Here is a 17,609-nt window from a genome sequence, read left to right as displayed (position 1 = left end):
ACTAATTACATTAACAAAGGCTCTGTTCTATTCAAGTGTCCCAATAAGCCATGGTAGTGTGACAGCGAGGCAGCATGCACAGTACCAGGACCCTGAAACTGAAGCAGCTAAATGGAATTCAGCCATTGATTGTATTATATACAACTGCGCTTTACCTACTGTGACATCTCAAAATGTCCTCCGTGTAAAAGGCCTGTACATTAAGTACATTTGTCCGATAATACTTAGTGTCATTGCAGAATAGGCAGAGGTGTATCTGATGGATTCGATAACGGCTGTCAGCTTTAGGGACCTGGCACTGGACAAGCTAAGCTCACTGATATGGTTTGCTGTAACAACTAAATGGAGCAGAGGCATCGTCAATACTGTGATCCTTCATATGTTGTATTTCCTGTTGTCTGACACTGCAGCAACTTAATCACAACATTTGTTGTTTCCTCATATGTTGCTAACAAAGATAAATATGGAAGACAGACAGTTCAACAAGTTTCTCTGAAATAAATGCCACATTCATTTTGACTTCTGAGATTAATACCTTGCTCTTGCTTCTTAGTGCGCGTGGACTTCCTTGTAAGCGTTGCTATGGTTACCAACGATGACTTTGTTGAAGTCCCTCCCTCCAAGTTTGCCCCGTCAGCGCTCAGTCACATTCCTGCACTCACACCAGTTCACTTGTAAACAGTGAGGTTCACTAAAAGCGGACAAGGCTGATGCAGACCAAGTCGATGAATGTCTCCAACCTGAACTCTTCCACTTTTCATTCACCGGTACGTACCTAACTTTTGTTCCCCAGCGGGCCGCTAACTGCCTACACCAGCAAGCACCTTAGCTTAATTAACCTGACATTCTGCTCCTTGCTGTTGCTGTTAGCCTTACGTTAACCACAGCTACTATCTACTGACTGCATGTTGTAGGGAATGCCTTTCTAGCTAAGTTTATGTAACGTTAAAAGGTTTATTTACACAACACTAGTGTCAAGGAGGCTTTATCTGCCGCAGGAAGTTTCACAATAAAAGAAAGTGTGCCTATCGAGAAGGAAGTGTCACACGTGTTTTCTGAGACTGGAGCCTGCTGTTTGCCTTTAGCTGACTATTGTTTCGCTTATCACAAGCCCCCCCCCCTCTTCTGTTTACATATGGCAAGCGTCTGGTGGCCTATTTTTTTTTATGACATTTGTAATTTAACAATTAGGCTTCGTAGCTGGTATTTGCTAGGTAAATTGCAGTTCTTCCAAGGCTACCCTCAGTAGCTGGCAGCTGCAGATGACTGGTGAGTAACGCTATGTGGACATGGCCATGACCTCTCTCCAGGAAGTGGAGTGAATTTTCATTTGGGGACTTGTTATACCTGAAATACCTTCAACGTAAAAATGTGGTTAATGCTCAATACCTCTTTAGCATCTCTGGCCAGATTTGTTGTGCTGTGCCGGGTATTTCTTACTTCACAATCTGTCATTGACCCTTGCGCGATTTGACAGTATACAGACTGGGCTGGAGGATGAGCCATTGACGTCAGGGATCGTCAAAAAAAAAAGCAAAACAATGTAATTAAAAACTGTGCCACAGCATGAACACAAAATATGACGTTTTCACTAAAGGTGGGTTCAAGAGACAGTTGCTACAGCAGCTCCATCATTTATTCCAGTTTTTGAAATATTACTTTTAGGAGGAAAAAACAAACAGACATGCTGCAAAACCCTCCACTGTGTTTCTTCCTCTCCCTTACATTCGTCTAAACCAGCTTTCTTTTCATCTGGGCACATCTGCACACAGGATATAAATCATGCTGTATAGCCCAGTGAGTCATTACAGCCAGATTTTACTCCGTAGTTTTGTAGTTTTTGTCAGGTACACTATAAACCAACTTTATATTGAACTGCAGAAGGACCTGATCCGGGCCACATTGTGTCATAGAAAGTTGTTGATTGTGGGTTTTTTAAAATCATACGATTGTTGTTAATAGTGACAAGAGTGACCTTTTTTATTTTTTATTATTTTTTATGAATTTGGTGCAAAAGAAACAAAGGAAGCTCATTTTGTAGAAACCTGTGGTGGTCATAACTATACACCACAAACTAAATTTGTCTCTCTGTAGTCCTGACCAGAACCTTAGTGTGTGCTTAAAATGTGGCTTGTGAGCACTGTGCGATGTTTGTATGCAGGTAGACGAGAGAAACTCATGTCTGCTGACCACATTGTTTCTCATTTGCACATATCCTGTTTAATGTAGTGACTATTTAAGACTCTAGGTGCACAATCGTCTGTCAGCCTGACCATTCATTTAAACTGATGGACTGTTCCATTAATTTTAGTTATCCTAATTTGTGTTGCTTTAAACACTTTTAGTTTTAGTTTCAGCTTGAGCTTATTTTTTTTCGCCGGTAAGTGCTGCAGCTCTAACAGCTGTTACATGTCAAACACAGAAACAGATAAGGTAACTGTATGCAAAGCAGTGAGCTCCAGCATTTCAGAGCTGGATCTTAGGAAAATGACAAATAGTTTAGTTTCAGCACAAATATTATTTTATTCCCTAAACCTATGATTGATTGCAATTTAGTGATGTTGGAATGAGACAATTTAGTGTTAAATCCTGTGCCAGATGTGGTCATTGAACAAAATGTCTCTCTCTTGCATAATAAGTAGCTGTGTAGAAGCAAGTATTCTGGCTAAGTGTGTTTTTCTTGTCTGATACCCTTCTGCTCTAGTCCTATTTCACTGGCCACCTGTCTCAACACACTTGCCAAGTTTGAACAAATGAGCCATGAACCTTTCTGTGGCTTGTAGCCAGTCTGTAAAGATTAGACAACATTATGTGTTTGAGGACAAAAACACTTGATCACTCTTTCCAAACAGCAATTCACCTTAGTTCCCTTTCTTATTTCCTCTCTCATGCTTGGGCCTTGTCTGTGGCTCCCTGTGGGCTGGTGACTTTCCTTGTGAGGTTTGTCATGCTGACAGTATGTTGCTTAATGTTTAGGCTCAAACCTCCAAGCATGACATGTTCAGAACTAGCAAATGTTTCATAAAGAACATGTGGCTTTGTGGTAATGTTGAAACGAAGAAAATATTTACACTCATTTTCAAGTTTTCTCTGAAAACCAAATATTTTAATAAACATAAATAATTAATAATTTAAACGTTTATTTTATTATTTAGGTCCGATATAGCTTCATATGGGAGATACAGACAATAAAATCAATTTAGATTATATAGATAGTATAGATTATGCTCATACCAGTACTAAAGTTAGAAGGGTCTATAGTCTGTGTGTGTGTGTGTATTATGTCTCTGACCCTGTATTCTCTTCTGTCCTCCTACCTGCCTACATACATGTCTATTTTTTTCCTGTCTGTCTTATACCAGTCCCACATATCTACATTTGTGTGGGTCAACACACACACACACACACACACACACACACACTGTCTGATGCTCTTGTTCATGAATCGACTGAGCCAACTTCAGAAGGCAGTCTTCCAAACCAGTGCACATAGAACTGCAGTGTGCATGAAACCCACCACTAAGTGAGTTATGTCAGTCAATATTTCCAGGCAGACAAAACCCTCCTCGTCATGCCACAACTTTCTTTTCACTTCTGGGTTTACTGTCAGACGACATTAGTCTCAGCAGGGGCCATCGTCCCTGAAGTAAAGGAGAAGAGCAGCAGTTGTTTTAGGTGTGCAGCCCACAGTAGGCCATGTTTAACATTGCACAACTATATTTAAATCAGACCGAAAATGTGTGTGTGAGAATTGAAAGTGAAAGATAGAGAAAGAGCGTTAATGAACATACGGTTTTACATAACGGCTGTACATAGTGACTGGTTTTTACTGTGAATGTATAATTACCAGTATAACTAATTGAAAACTGAATTAAGGTGCCCTCCCAATTTACAAATTTCTTAAATTGTCTTAAGTCCATTCTTTTAATGCATATGTGTTATTTACTTATTAATGTGGTCAAGACAAAATATCCTTTCCTCAAGTCTCTTATTTATTAGGTTCAAACAGCTCTCCCTTTAATAGACATTATATATTGTATAATGTATACATGTTTTTGATGCAGTACATACATTTTGAATAATATTTTCATTGGGTAAGGGGCTGTACTTATTTAAATTGAAGACTCTCTTCCTGTCTCTCTCCCAGGTTTTATCGACTTATTAAAGAGGTGGTTGCTAAGAGATGACAATCGGTGACATTGGCAAGAGCCTCTGATGTAGAGCAGCGTGAAGCTCGACTTCTCCAGGATCTCTTTCCTCCACACTTCTGTCTGTACCTGGCTCATGCGAAGGACGCGGGAAACGCTCTCGTATCAACAGACTCCCAGATACCATGGCAGCGTTTACTGCTTCTTGTGCCACCACCAACACCACGACCACCACGGTGGCCCGAACTGCATGGCAAAGGCAAGGAGGCAGCGAAGAGGAGGGTAAATGCGAGAATGGGGACGTGGGACAAAACACTATCCTGGAGAAAACCCACGAGTTCTTCCAGATGTGTGACATCGAGAACAAGGGCTTCATCAGCCGGCGTGACATGCAGGTGAGGTAGCTGATACAAGGGTGATTGCCATGAATGAACTAATGTTTTCAGGTAGTGTAAAGACTAACATTTGTTGCATGAATGTAATAAAATTTAATGTTAGCATGGATTATGTTTAGGTGCTACAGAAAATAAGAGAAACATATTGTTACTAACTTTTACTACTTGTGGGGACGCCTAATCGTCCAAGTATCAGCGCTATTTGGACCAATTTTTAGCAGCCACAGTGTACAAGGAATCACATTCACATTTTCACCATTTTTAGACATAACAACTCCTTATTCATCCTGAATGAGCATAAAGATGCAGGGACGGTCCGTGCACTCATTAATGATGCTGAACAGGACACAGATAGGACATGCGCACCTTATTCAAAGCAGCATAAAAGAGACTGAGAAACAGAGAGCCATGCGGAAGCTTTGTAATGCAACTCCTCCTCTCACATTATTGTGCAGATTCACTTGCCCCTTGGATATTCATCCGTGCCGTGGCTAATCCTTTGATGAAGCACTTGTAGGCTCTCGCTCCGAGCAGCGTAAATACATAGAGGGGAAGCTTTGATCCGGTGTTTATGCTAATAGATTGGAAATTAGATGGCGAGCAGGACGGCAGTCCAGTCCTTGTCACTTCTATTTATTATATGACCATCTGTACTAAAGAGTACACTCTGTACTTAAAAGCAGCACTTGATACTGGTAGATATGTTTGTTTTACACTTTCCATACATCTGTTAAAGGGTGTAGATGATGCAACAAGCTAAATGAGTGGTACTGCTCTTGACACAGTATTTTCAGTCACAATATTTTCACTGGATTTTCACAGTTTAAAAGTGCGTTTCGCACCATGACCACCAACACGCTAGCTTCACAGTCCTACTCTTTGCTGACATAAGGGATATGTTCTGCCCAGATAACGCACTTTACAAGTACAGCTGATAATGTCACACAGATGCCACCCTTTCCCTGTCACCTCCCCCGGATTGTATGGGTGGCCTCAGTCAACATTTGCAGCAGTGTAAACACGCATAAAAACCAAGCTGCTTACAGAGGTGTGGCTGTGTTGGCTCTTGTAAATGAACCAGCAATGTCTGTCATGGTCAGAAGGCTTTTTGGGTGGTTCGCACTCTGTCATGTCCCTTTTTGGATTAACCCTTTAGTTAAGGAGCAGCTGTCACTCCTCCCCTCTCAAATAATATCGTAATCAATATCTGTTCTAGTGGAGCTGCCCAGTGATCAGTCATTGGAGACTGCAGCTGCACTGGGAAGATCCCAGATAATTGATGTGTTTAACAGTATGAGTGTGAAGCACTGTGTTGCTGAAGATGACGCCTGTCCATTAACCATTTTCTGCTTCAGATAAGAATGAGAAAGAGGTTATTTGGATTATAAATGTGTTTTAGGGCTAATTTAGTCGAATTATGACTGGTAAAAGTATCTGGGAAAGAACCACCAACTGTTGCACATGATAGCCAGTGCCACTGCAGAAATGGCTGTCCTTCTAAGTATTGAGTAGCAGTTGTTATAGCTACAGTGTAGTTAATGTCCTTGAGGCTTTGTTCTTGCCAATAGCAGCTGTGTTTTGTGTCCTGTTAAATAGAGGCTGAACAGCGGGCTCCCTCTCAGTGCGGAGGAGTTGGAGAGCGTATTTGATACCCTTGATTCCGACGGCAATGGATACCTCACCCTCAATGAGTTCTCCTCCGGCTTTAGTACGTTTTCAGTCTGTTTGTACTTAAAATAATGCTGCTTGTATGATCAGTGTGATGTTTCGATTGCGCTCTCAAGCTCTTGATTTTTCTAGGTGAGTTTTTATTCGGCCGGAAGATTTCCATAGAGGAAGACATGGGGGAGAAAAACCCCTGTAAAAGCCCGGCGGAGGTCCTGTACCAGACCCAGTGGGAGGAGAGCCGGGCAAGAGGAGATGAGGATGAAGAGGAGAAACACTTTTGCATGCTCATGGAGAGCCTCGGAGCCAACAGTGTCTTTGAAGAGTGAGTACTCTACGTGCGTGTGTGCCTGTGATTACACCGTGCGTTGTTAGGTCTACTTCATATCTTTGCTCACTTTGTCAACGCCTTGTTTTAAGTCTACACTATATTTTAAGTGACTTAGCCTGAGACTATAATCAGCTGTGCAAACTAAACAAGAGGTGGAAGTTTCCACTCTCAAGCAAAGCTGTTCCTGCGCTCCCTCTCTGAGCAATCTGTGCTCGGCCTCGGTATTAGTGTGATGACTTTGATATTCAAGTCTAATAAGACTGTTTGAAACATAAATATTTGTGAAGAAGCTTCAGTTCCAGAAAACAAGCCTCCACAAACTTATCTAAATCATTAATGTTAACTTTCTCTGCATTGGTATTTCATGCAGTATTCACTTGTCATTAGTAACTCTAGTTGAAATCTGTTTAGACATTGCTTCGTTGGACTGAAAGATATTTAATGACAGGATCTTAGGAAATGCATGACTAGACTCACCTTTAACAAACAACTCCAACTCAATAAAAGTAAACAGTAGTGGGGGTGGATGCCAGATTTACACGTCCTTTTGGCTTCCGCCTACCTGGTTAGGTGGAGTTGACGTTTTAGATGAGATCAGTTTGTGCAGCACTAACTCATATTGATGTTGGCTGGAGTTTGACTGTTGAAAAGTCTTCCAGGGATTTGTTTGACTTTCCCTACCATATCATAGTTTACAGGTACATTACATGTGTTTCTTGTGAAAACATAATTACTTAATCATTATATTGCCGTCATGACACAGTTTTGATTGTCTCCCTACTGAATTTAATGCAGATTTTAATACTTGAATTCTTTCTTTTCATTCAGTGTATTTGATATTGCTGTCTTGTCGGTGCACTGATTGCAGACCTTGGAACACACAAAAGCATTCAAATAAGCATTTGTGGCAAAAGTGTGTAGTATTTCAGAGAAAAGTGACAAAAGTGATAGCTGTAATAATACATTGATTTTTCAAGGCAAAGAACATCATGTCCTTTTTAAAAGCCACTATGACCTGCTACCTGAGCCGCTGTCTCTAAGTATGTGATTGTGTTGGGTTGTTGCTGTGCTGAGACTTTCCACCCATGTCCTCACCACATTATTTCTATGTGTCTTCTAAAAATGAATAGTGAATTTCTCGTGAAACCTGCACTGCAAATGTTGATGCTGCACTTGGTTACACCTGCTTCTTCATTCTATCCCATCAGCCCCGCTGAGGTGCGCAGTTTGTGGGCCCAGCTGCGCCGGGATGAACCCCACCTTTTATCCAATTTTGAGGACTTCCTGGCCCGAGTGACATCCCAGATCATAGAGGCCAACCAGGAGAAAAGGGAGATGGAGAGTGCTCTCAAAAGGTCAGGAGGGGACAACTTTGTATATGTATTTATCAGTGAAAGTAGGAAGGAAGTTATTAAGGGTTTATTATGTTTCGAGGTCTCCACTAAGGAGCATTTGGCTGAGCTGTGAAGTGGCTCCCTAATTAGTGTGTCTTAGGACATATCATGGGGTCTTTCAAAACTATTTTATACTATATGAGTTAAAGTGTGTTGATATAGGCATTTGTTTCACATACATGTTTTGAGGTACATACCGTATATAGCATATTATCATAACATCTGAATTGTATCCATACAGAAAAGCAGCAACACACGATGATGAGATCCAACGCCTTTATGAGGAAATGGAGCAGCAAATAAAAACAGAAAAAGACAAGATTGTGCTGCAGGTACAAAGCTACTACATGTCAAACAAGTTTTTTTTCTCTTTATCACTAATTCTATCAAATAATGTCCATCTTCTTCTTCCTCTTTGTCCTGGTGCCTCCCTTTCTTATCCCTGCACCAAAGGACTATGAGCGGTTTCTGTCTCGCAGTCAAGACATGGAGCTGCAGCTGTCCAGTAAGGAGAAAGAGCTGGAGCAGCTATTTCAGAAACAGAGAAGGGTGAGTAAGAGGTGGCAAAAGGATTTCCCCCAGAGTGCACTGCAGTATTCAGTCTATGAGAAAGAATTTACACACACTCTCTCTCACTTTAGTTAGCTCAATGGTAAATTCAGAGCAGCAACATGTGAGACACATTAAACAAGATGGCAGATAACAGAACGCTGTAAAAAAGCTAATCAAGTGATTTAGTACCACTGTAGCATCAACACACCCAATAAAATATCATCATATAAAACAGTGATAGACCTCTGTGCCCAGTGCCCTATAATTTACATTTCTCACATGTTCAAGCAACAAACAATATAAATTCTACAATGTGTCCAGTACATAACATTCATGAGAATTTGAAGTATTTAAAGATACCGAGTGGATGAGATGGTTTATTTCCCAGACTATGACGCTACTTGTCACAGTAGGTTATATGGAGTTGGTGATTTGTTGTTTTATCACATACAATCTAATGAATGCTTTTCCAGTATGCTTGTTCAGCAGCAGCAGCTTGTGTTGATAGATACTGTTGGATGTTAATAGGTTCTGTCACACCTCCATTTACAGACTCTGGCTTTTAAGACTAATGAGTGAACAGCAGTTCATTCTGATCACGCCAACAAGGACTTTTCTACTCTTCTCAGCTCCTTAGCACCTCTAATTAATATGTCAACTGTTTACCAAGTTTTCTGTTTGTGGAGAACTGGCATCCAACCAACGGTACACAGGCTAGCACAGCTTTAAAAGCATTTAGTTTGGTTATGCTCACTATTGTACATGTGTATGGGATTCATGTTACAAAAGCAGTTTGTTGGACAATATTTAGAGGCACTTACTCACATACCTGATAAAACATTCACTCCTGCTGTTTGGAGGTATTGTGTCTTCACATGATGCTATCGCCTCACATTCATCTTATGACTATGGGTTAAACAGATCACTGTACATTTAAGTCATGCATTTTAGAGCTGAGAGCACAATGGTTGGAATAGGTTGTGTGAGTGTGTACCACTAGGAGTCACCGGACTCAGATATCTCTATCTTTGTAGAGATAGTAGTTATGTTGATGCGACCAGAGAGGGGCTTCCAACATGTTACATGTGAATAACACTGTCTGGCTGATTATTACATAATACACATAATTCAAGAATATTTAATGAAAGGTCACTACTGCCTCAATAAATGGGCCCGATCCTTGTGTGGGGCACCATGACACACATTTTCATCTAAACCAAAGAAATACAGAAGTGTCTTTTTTGACCGCCGGTCCGTCTCCAGTTGGAGAGTCAGTGCCAGGAGCTTCACAGTGAACAGCATGTGACCAAGGTGGAGAACGTGAAGCTGAAGCAGACAAATGACGAGTTAGCGCGGGAGCTGGAGCACACCAGCCAAGAGCTGATCTTGGCACAGGAGCAGCTGAGCGTGCTGCAGGAGCAGTCCACACGGCTTCATGAGGAGAAGGAGATGTGAGTTGTAGCTGCTCTTTGTAACTCCAGCCCTGATTATTTGGCCTCTCAATTTCTTGCCCCTTGGTCAGGATGCAATCACATGTTTCTACTTTGAACAAATAGAGGCAGTAAAACACAGCAATGTGATACATACTTTATACACAATTTATACTGTCAATGAGCAAGAGCTGACATTTTTGTTAGCCTGTAATCATTTTGATGTCTCTGTTGTCATCAAGCTGTAAAACTATTACGATCATGAACATGGTAACGCTGACGGACGGAGTAATAATAGTAGTCGAGTTGCTGTAACCCACAATGTATCTTGCTCATCAAGCAGATGACTTTATGACTACATGATATTATATACTGTACATCTAAGATTCTGTTATAAAGACAAATCTTACATTTCAAAGCTGTGATACTGTATCTAGAAGAGAGTAGACAAGAAAAGACCATGTGTCTTTGTCATATACACTCACTCAGTCTAACAACTAATTTTGCCTTTCTTTGCTCTGGGTCATGTTTTTCATAGTTTTTAATAAAGTGTAAACACAGCACATACGGTGTCTGTATTGGTCACAGAGTATTTGTAATAAAGGATGCATTGCTGTTCAACACAGGGAAATATACAGACTGACTGAGGGACTGCATCGAGAACGAGCGGGCCTCCTCAAACAACTGGACCTTTTGAGGTATGGATCTAGAGGTACAGCTGTGCTGGTCCCACTTTAGAAAAAATAACCTCAATACAGAAACATCACACGGATATTTATCTAATGATCTGAATCACTGATCAAAGTTCACTCTTGTAGCCTCGTATAGTCCACAACTGATGAATTGCAAAAAGTAGTCTTAGTGAAAAAAGGTGTTTGTTTTTGTTTATTACTTTGTCTATTTTAACACCAGTTGTTTCACTTGAGTGGAAATAAAGTTCACCACTGCTGCTCATTGGTTGATTGTGCTTTTATCACAAATATCAAAAAAATATTGCTCAGCCAAAACTAATTTACAGTAACATCTACTGTTAGCCAACAATAGAAACTCTTGGTTCGAGGATTCAAGCCAGAGCCTGCTTCACTCATCTTTACTCAACTGTCATATCATGATTGGCCAAGGACAGACTTTTCCTACACACCTGGGGGAAAGCAGGTTGTTTCACAACCATCATGGCTAGCATATTGTAAAGCATATAGCAGCATATCAAACAAGGCAAGGCATTCAAATTAATGACTTGAAAGTTGTGTAAAAGACTTCAGGTTCTTACTGTGTCTTTAATACCTTAATTTCTGTGTTGAATCCAGGGAAATGAATAAACATTTACGGGATGAAAAGGACATGTGTTATCAGGTATGTGCTGTTTATTATAGTGTAATTTATTGACTGTATTATTTAAATTTCCACTGTCCGCACTTTATGTGTTCTCTTTTTAAAGATTAGAGGAATAGAAAAAAGATGTTAATGATCACTAGAACCCAGAGTATCCGCCCTAAAATTTACACTGAACCATGTTGCAGTAAAATAGTAACAACAAAACCTTCATGTTTTATTTCTGCAGAAACCAAAGAATTCTAAGAAAACACCAGGTTTGATGCAGAGGCCTCTAATCAATGTTGTGAAACACACAGCCCCAAATGTCTTCAAAAGGTATAAATAATATAATACATTTTGATTTATTTCAATTACAAATAATGAAGTGATACCTTAAATACAAACGTCATTAGTCTTTGTCGAGACTGTGTCAAATGGAACACAAGCCACAGTTTGTACAGTATATGTTCTGTTGTTGTCCTCTGCAGTGAGGATGAGGAAGAGCTGACCGCCAGCTCTGTGAGGCAGAACCTAGCCAATGGGTCTCACCAGTCCTTTCGCACATCGGAGACAAGAGGGCACCTCCAGAGGATCATCTCCATCGAGGAGGACCACCTCCCACACTTGCTCCAGAATGACTGTCAGGCTCAAACCCCACTTCACGAGTGTAGCGAAGGAGAGGAAGCTTCAGATAAAGAGGAGAATATAGACTTGGTGATGAGCGATATTTACCCGTGCGCATCTTCTGCACAGCAGCAAAAGTCGAAGGGAACTCAGGAGAAAAGGGAAACCCCCACGTCTCCGAGGGGTCAGCCTGTTGGCAAGGAGACCAGCATAAATGTAAGCATGTGGACATCCAGTGATATAGTCTATGTAAAGCATGCTTTACCTTTTAATTCTGTGATCAACATTCAAGGACTATAGGAATGCAATTCCTGTGAGATGGCATCATTATGTTGTAGCGTCCCTCACACAGTCAGACCCTGAACTAATTGTTTGAAGTGAGATCCCATAACCTTCCTTTAATCTCTGCTACCATGATTCCTGTTTCTTCAGGAGGAAGGTGGTCCCTCGCCGCCTGACCGCCTCTTCAAGATCATTCTGGTGGGGAACTCGAGTGTGGGAAAGACCTCCCTCCTTCGACGATTTTGTGATGACTGTTTCCACCCTGGCACTTCTGCCACTGTGGGTGCGTACTGTATAATACGTACTTGTCACTTCCTGTGAGCAAAGGCAACAAAACACCCCATGGTTGACCTCAGACTTTATATGTGTTAGCTTGCAAAATACTTGAATGTAGCAGTTGGTTTTAACACAAGAGAAAAGGATTGAAAAGTCAGCAGTGCATTCTCATTATCCTACATATACTGCATACTGCATATGCATGCTGTGGTCCCCTTACCGTATTGTAGTATGCAATATGACTCACAATAATGCACATGATGTAATGTCTTTACACTTAAAAGCATAAAACTGTATGTTTGATAATAACTGTGTATATAGAAGATATACTGTCCTGTGCAGGGTCACGGGGAAGAGCTAACCAGCTGACTTCAAATATATTGTTGCCTGTCCAGAATCTCATAAAAAGAGGCGAGCCACACTCTCAAGTTCAACGTGACAAATGAATGCAAAACGTCATCACAGTAAAATATTTAGTTTTGATCAGATTTTATTGGTTCAACCTGTGTAGAATATAAATCTCCAAACTCCAAAATTCTTTGCAACACACAACTGTTGTAGGATTTCATTTTGATGTGCGGCACAGCAATAAAAGAGAAGCACTACAGTCAAAGTGCTTCAGTTGAGCCTTTGAAATACTGTTTTTATTTTCAAAGTTTGGCAGTAGCAGAGTTGGTGCTCAGGGTTTTTCTCAGGCAAAAATGTCCGGTTTCAGCTTATCAGTTTCTTCCTTTGATCTGAGCATTATTTTTCCATTATAAACATGTTCATGTTTAAAATGTGTTACATGAAACAGAATCTGCTGACTAACATTTCCTTGTATTGTATGTGCAGGTATAGATTACAGTGTAAAGACAATAACTGTGGACAACAGCCACATGGCACTGCAGATGTGGGATACAGCAGGACAGGAGAGGTGAGGCATCGACATGTGAAGTGAAGGAAAAGAGTCTATAATGTACTGGAACACGACTTCTACTTTACTTCTGTCAGCTGTACAGCCACTACTGTATTTCAGAAGAGTGTTATTTGTTGTATTTGTTCCATTAAATCAAATGGTTTTCTTGTTTTTTTTGTAAAAGTTGAAACCCATTTGTCCCATTTTTTATTCTTTCCTTTACAGATTTACTGTAAAATGAAATGTTTTGATTAGTGTTTTGAACTGAATTCACCTCAGCAAGTCAACTCAATTGAAAACATTCCTCTATTGTTGTACAAATGCAGGTAAAGCCAAGAGGGAGTTTTCAGGGTTTTTTGAAGCACCAGTAAAAACACAACACTTCCTCTTTCTGTGTACTTCCTCCTCCTCCTGCAGGTACCGAAGCATCACCAAACAATTCTTTCGCAAGGCTGATGGAGTGGTTGTGATGTATGACATCACAGCCGAGCAGAGCTTCACAGCTGTCAGACAGTGGCTGACAAGTGTAAAGGTACGACGGTAACAGTTGCCCTGTGCTGCATACATTTCTTATAGAAATACAGCACGCAGAACAAATGTTGTTTTACTTTGTGTTTCTGTGCAGTTGTTGCTCTATTTTGATTCCCCAAAGGAGATGGAGGTATATGTTGTTTTCACAGTATAATAATGTAGAACATATAGGTCAAATATAAGTCAGTTGCTGAATGTGTTTACAGCAGTGCTTCGATACACTGCTGGCTGGTTTCCCACTGAGGAGCCAATAAAGACAGGGAGGCCAGTGGCCTAGTCCTTAACCGCAAAGGATTCTCTCAAGATCAGTTTCTGTATTCTTTGATTATCTTCTTTCACAGGAGGGCGCAGGCGACGACATCCCCATCATGCTCTTGGGAAACAAAACGGACAAGGAGATCGAGAGACAAGTTCAGAAAGGAGTGGGCGAAAGACTAGCCAAGGTCTGTTCGACTGTTTTCTCCGCTAAGCTCAAGGTTCTTAGCGGACACATCAGTGTCAGTGTCTAGCCCGTCAGCCCACAGTAACAAAGTGGAGCTTTGTATGTGGAAGCAACTCCAGTATGATTCTGAGGTTGTTTTATCATCTGTCTTTTCTTAGTTGTTTTATCCCTCTAGTCTCTGGTGGGTACTGTCGTTTCTATGGTGACCGTGTGAGCTAATATTGTTACTTGAGAAATGTTTTTGTCGTTGTGCTTTTGCAACGATTAGTACAGAATTTACTTTTCTTGATAAGCCTTCCCTGAAACATGTTCAGACACGCAGCTTGTTTCAATCACATGAGCCTTTGTCTTTTGTGGTAATAACAGCTATCATCATCATCATCATCATCATCATCACCACATTGCCTCTCTTTCAGGACTGCCAAATGACTTTCTATGAATGCAGTGCATGCTCCGGACACAATGTGGTGGAGTCCATGGTTCATTTAGCCAGGTGAGCAAAATACTGGCCTTTGTGTGTGAGTTTTTGCAACAGGAAAACAAAGAAGCAATAATTGTGTTCGACTAAATATGGAGCGACTTTCTGCTTGAGCAGCTTTCAAAGTGGGATTATTTCTGTACTGAAACAAGGCACATCATAGAGAGCCAAATGTTTAATTTGTTCTGTGTTGGAGGCACAAAGGGCTTTTTGTTATCAGCTGGTTCGGGAGATCACAACAGAAAGTAGTCACTCAAGAGGAAATATCTGGCGTGCACGATCAAATGTTCATGTCATTGTTTGAACCATATTTTGTCTCCTCTGTGTGTCAGAATGATTTCCTTCAATTCAGTTAAAGGTGTGTGTAAAAAAATGTAAACAACTATTTGTTTATGCCTCTTAGAACTCTGAAAGAGCAAGAGGACAGAGAGAAGGAGAAGACGGTCCAGCTGGTCAGCAGCCCCTCAGAGAAGAAGAGATCCTGCTGCTGACAGTCAGCATGTACACAGGAGCACTACCCTTTACTAAGACACAGTGTGACAGTGTGACCACGTGTGCCACTGAGGACACATTGTTCTGGGTTTCAGCGGTGTTTCTCACACAGTCTTCCACCTCGTACCACTGTGGGTAAACCCAACACCGGAATGAACACTTTATGTGTGTCACTGATGTTATTGCACTATCACAAATGCTTTACGCTACACCTTCAGCCAAGTTATTTGCAGTTTGAAAATAACCTCAAATTGCAATTTTATGAAATGTAGTAAAATAATAATAATGTAAGAAAAGCTCAAAGGTTCTCTTTGAGGGTTGAATATACAACAACTGAACAAAGTTAAGTCAAACTGAGTCCCTTTTGAGTCAAACTAAGACATTTTTTAAATGTAGGATATTCCTCCAAAGTCTGACTGTAGCACTCAAATATTTATTTACCTTCCAGGGGCCCTGTACCTGTCACATGTGGGCTTTTTACTGTATATATATTCATGTAGTGTTATATGTAACTTTTTAGCTGTTTTGCTTCTTCACCTTTTCTACACATACATTCCGTGGACACAATAACATGAACAACTGTAAAATGTGGTGCATTACCAAACAATCTTACACTGAACACTACCTTAGAGAAGCTTTTGGTGTTCAGTTTGAGACTGTCAGAGGACCAAGTTCAGGTGTGGTGTTGTGTTAAAAACTAAATTGCTATCACGCAGCACAGTACAGAAGTAATGTGCTTGTACAGGCATTTTTTGTATGTCCTCTGTACATTGTTATTGTTTTTGTTGTAACAGTACTGATGGTTGTGTTCTATTGTAAGAGCTGGAAAATAATGCAGATTGTTATTTTCCCCCAATAGACCAAATGAGGTTTAGTGCAGACAATATTTATTTCGTATTATCTTAAACTGCCTCTGTGCCAAGTATTTTATGAAAATGGTGTCACTTTAACATGTTAAGTAGGTTATGTAATGTGTTTGTTACATTAAGCTTACAATTTGAGAGGTTTTGGTAAAATGTTCAGATTTTTACTGTTTGATATTGCACTACAATCACTAATAGTGCTTCACTACTTCCAGTGTTTTGCATCTCACTTTATTGTTTATATAAACATGTAAATAGCATAAAACAAACAAGGAAATAAAAATTGTTAATGTTAATATCATTTGTAAAGGTCCTGCTGACTACGTCATTTCTTGCTGTTCCCTGAAATCAAAATAAGTCATGTAGCACCACCCAGTGGACGAGTTTGGACATTGCTGTTTATTCAGTTTTGAAGTTGACATGACAATATGTGAAACAACATATTCAATATATTCTTTTTAAATGATAGTAATACATGTGGAACTAACATGCCAATTTATTAGAATTTGTATGACTTATAAACTGTATGGCAAACTAGGTTTAACTTGAGCAGCCAGATAGAATTATTCTAAATAAATAGGATGACTTGTATCATGTATAATTGAATGTAAGCATTAGCGGCTCATAACATTGTATTGCTTATTTGCTTATGTGGCTCAAAGAAAGGCAGCACTCAGTTTGATATTACACTTTTTGTTGATTTGTACTGGCGTTAGTTGCATGCTTTATAAATGATCCTCCATTGCTGCCAAGTGCTCATACTGTACATTTTGGTTACAGCCCTGAATAGATTAATTTGTGCCTCTGCACAATATATAAGACTAGAGGGAATAGAGGCTGGTTCTGGGAAATTTTGGTTGATGTTTGAGGCTAATGGGAACATTAATATGAGGTTATAAATATTTTCAACGTGATCTTTCCCCAGATCCACGTCTCGACTGAAGACTGCTTCAGTGGATATCTTGGCAATGACCTTAGTAAGAGCACAGGTGAAGTGGAAAGATACTTTTCATCAGTTTTAGTACACTGCAGTGTGTCCAACTGAGACTGAGACACAGTCTGTAAACTCTGGCATCACATCATGTGATAGTACTCAGAAAACTTGTATGCATGCGACAAGAAGCATGATTCTCAATCGTCATTAGGTTCAAACCAAGATATTGGTACAGTGACACCGCAGGACATCAAGCATTATGATTATTTCATTGACTCCTCTTAGAAATACTTATCTGAGATCAGAGCCAGCTAGGATTTAGTAAGATACGTGGGGTTAGACTGCTCGACGTGGATCCTGTCCAGATGTAGACTAAAGAAACTAAAGAAGCTATATATCTATATAGATATATAGATATATATACATATGAAACTATAGAAAAAAGCTCAATGCAGCAGTGAGGAACAGAACTAGGTACACTTCGGCACATGGTCAAGGCATTTAGGATGGGGAAGGTATGTTATTGGCATGTCAACATCACAGCTCAAACTGACAACACA

General features: G+C 40.2%; 1 protein-coding gene across 1 annotated transcript; it reads left to right on the top strand.

Moving 5' to 3' along the window:
• Window positions 1-702: 702 nt before the first annotated feature.
• On the top strand, window positions 703-15,347 carry cracr2aa (calcium release activated channel regulator 2Aa). Its single transcript, XM_070907657.1, has 18 exons — window positions 703-767; window positions 4,148-4,543; window positions 6,140-6,251; window positions 6,344-6,533; window positions 7,748-7,894; window positions 8,175-8,265; window positions 8,387-8,482; window positions 9,749-9,936; window positions 10,542-10,613; window positions 11,223-11,268; window positions 11,477-11,565; window positions 11,718-12,069; window positions 12,286-12,418; window positions 13,246-13,327; window positions 13,727-13,841; window positions 14,182-14,283; window positions 14,699-14,775; window positions 15,164-15,347. Exons 2-18 carry the CDS (start codon window positions 4,334-4,336, stop codon window positions 15,249-15,251), a joined length of 2,190 nt encoding a protein of 729 aa, XP_070763758.1. The 5' UTR covers window positions 703-767; window positions 4,148-4,333; the 3' UTR covers window positions 15,252-15,347.
• The last annotated feature ends 2,262 nt before the right edge of the window (window positions 15,348-17,609 follow it).

The sequence above is a fragment of the Enoplosus armatus genome, chromosome 6, assembly GCF_043641665.1.
Source record: "Enoplosus armatus isolate fEnoArm2 chromosome 6, fEnoArm2.hap1, whole genome shotgun sequence".
Classification (NCBI taxonomy): Eukaryota; Metazoa; Chordata; class Actinopteri; order Centrarchiformes; family Enoplosidae; genus Enoplosus; species Enoplosus armatus.
Note: the sequence above shows the minus strand (reverse complement) of the source record. Positions and strands in the feature narration are given on the sequence as shown.

What these genes read in the sequence shown, in the direction of transcription:
- cracr2aa (XM_070907657.1), top strand. Translation starts at nt 4,334, where the DNA reads ATGGCAGCGTTTACTGCTTCTTGTGCCACCACCAACACCACGACCACC. An exon ending in GCCAACAGTGTCTTTGAAGA is followed by an intron (nt 6,534 to 7,747) that starts GTGAGTACTCTA and finishes CTATCCCATCAG; the next exon opens with CCCCGCTGAGGTGCGCAGTT. An exon ending in GATACAGCAGGACAGGAGAG is followed by an intron (nt 13,328 to 13,726) that starts GTGAGGCATCGA and finishes CTCCTCCTGCAG; the next exon opens with GTACCGAAGCATCACCAAAC.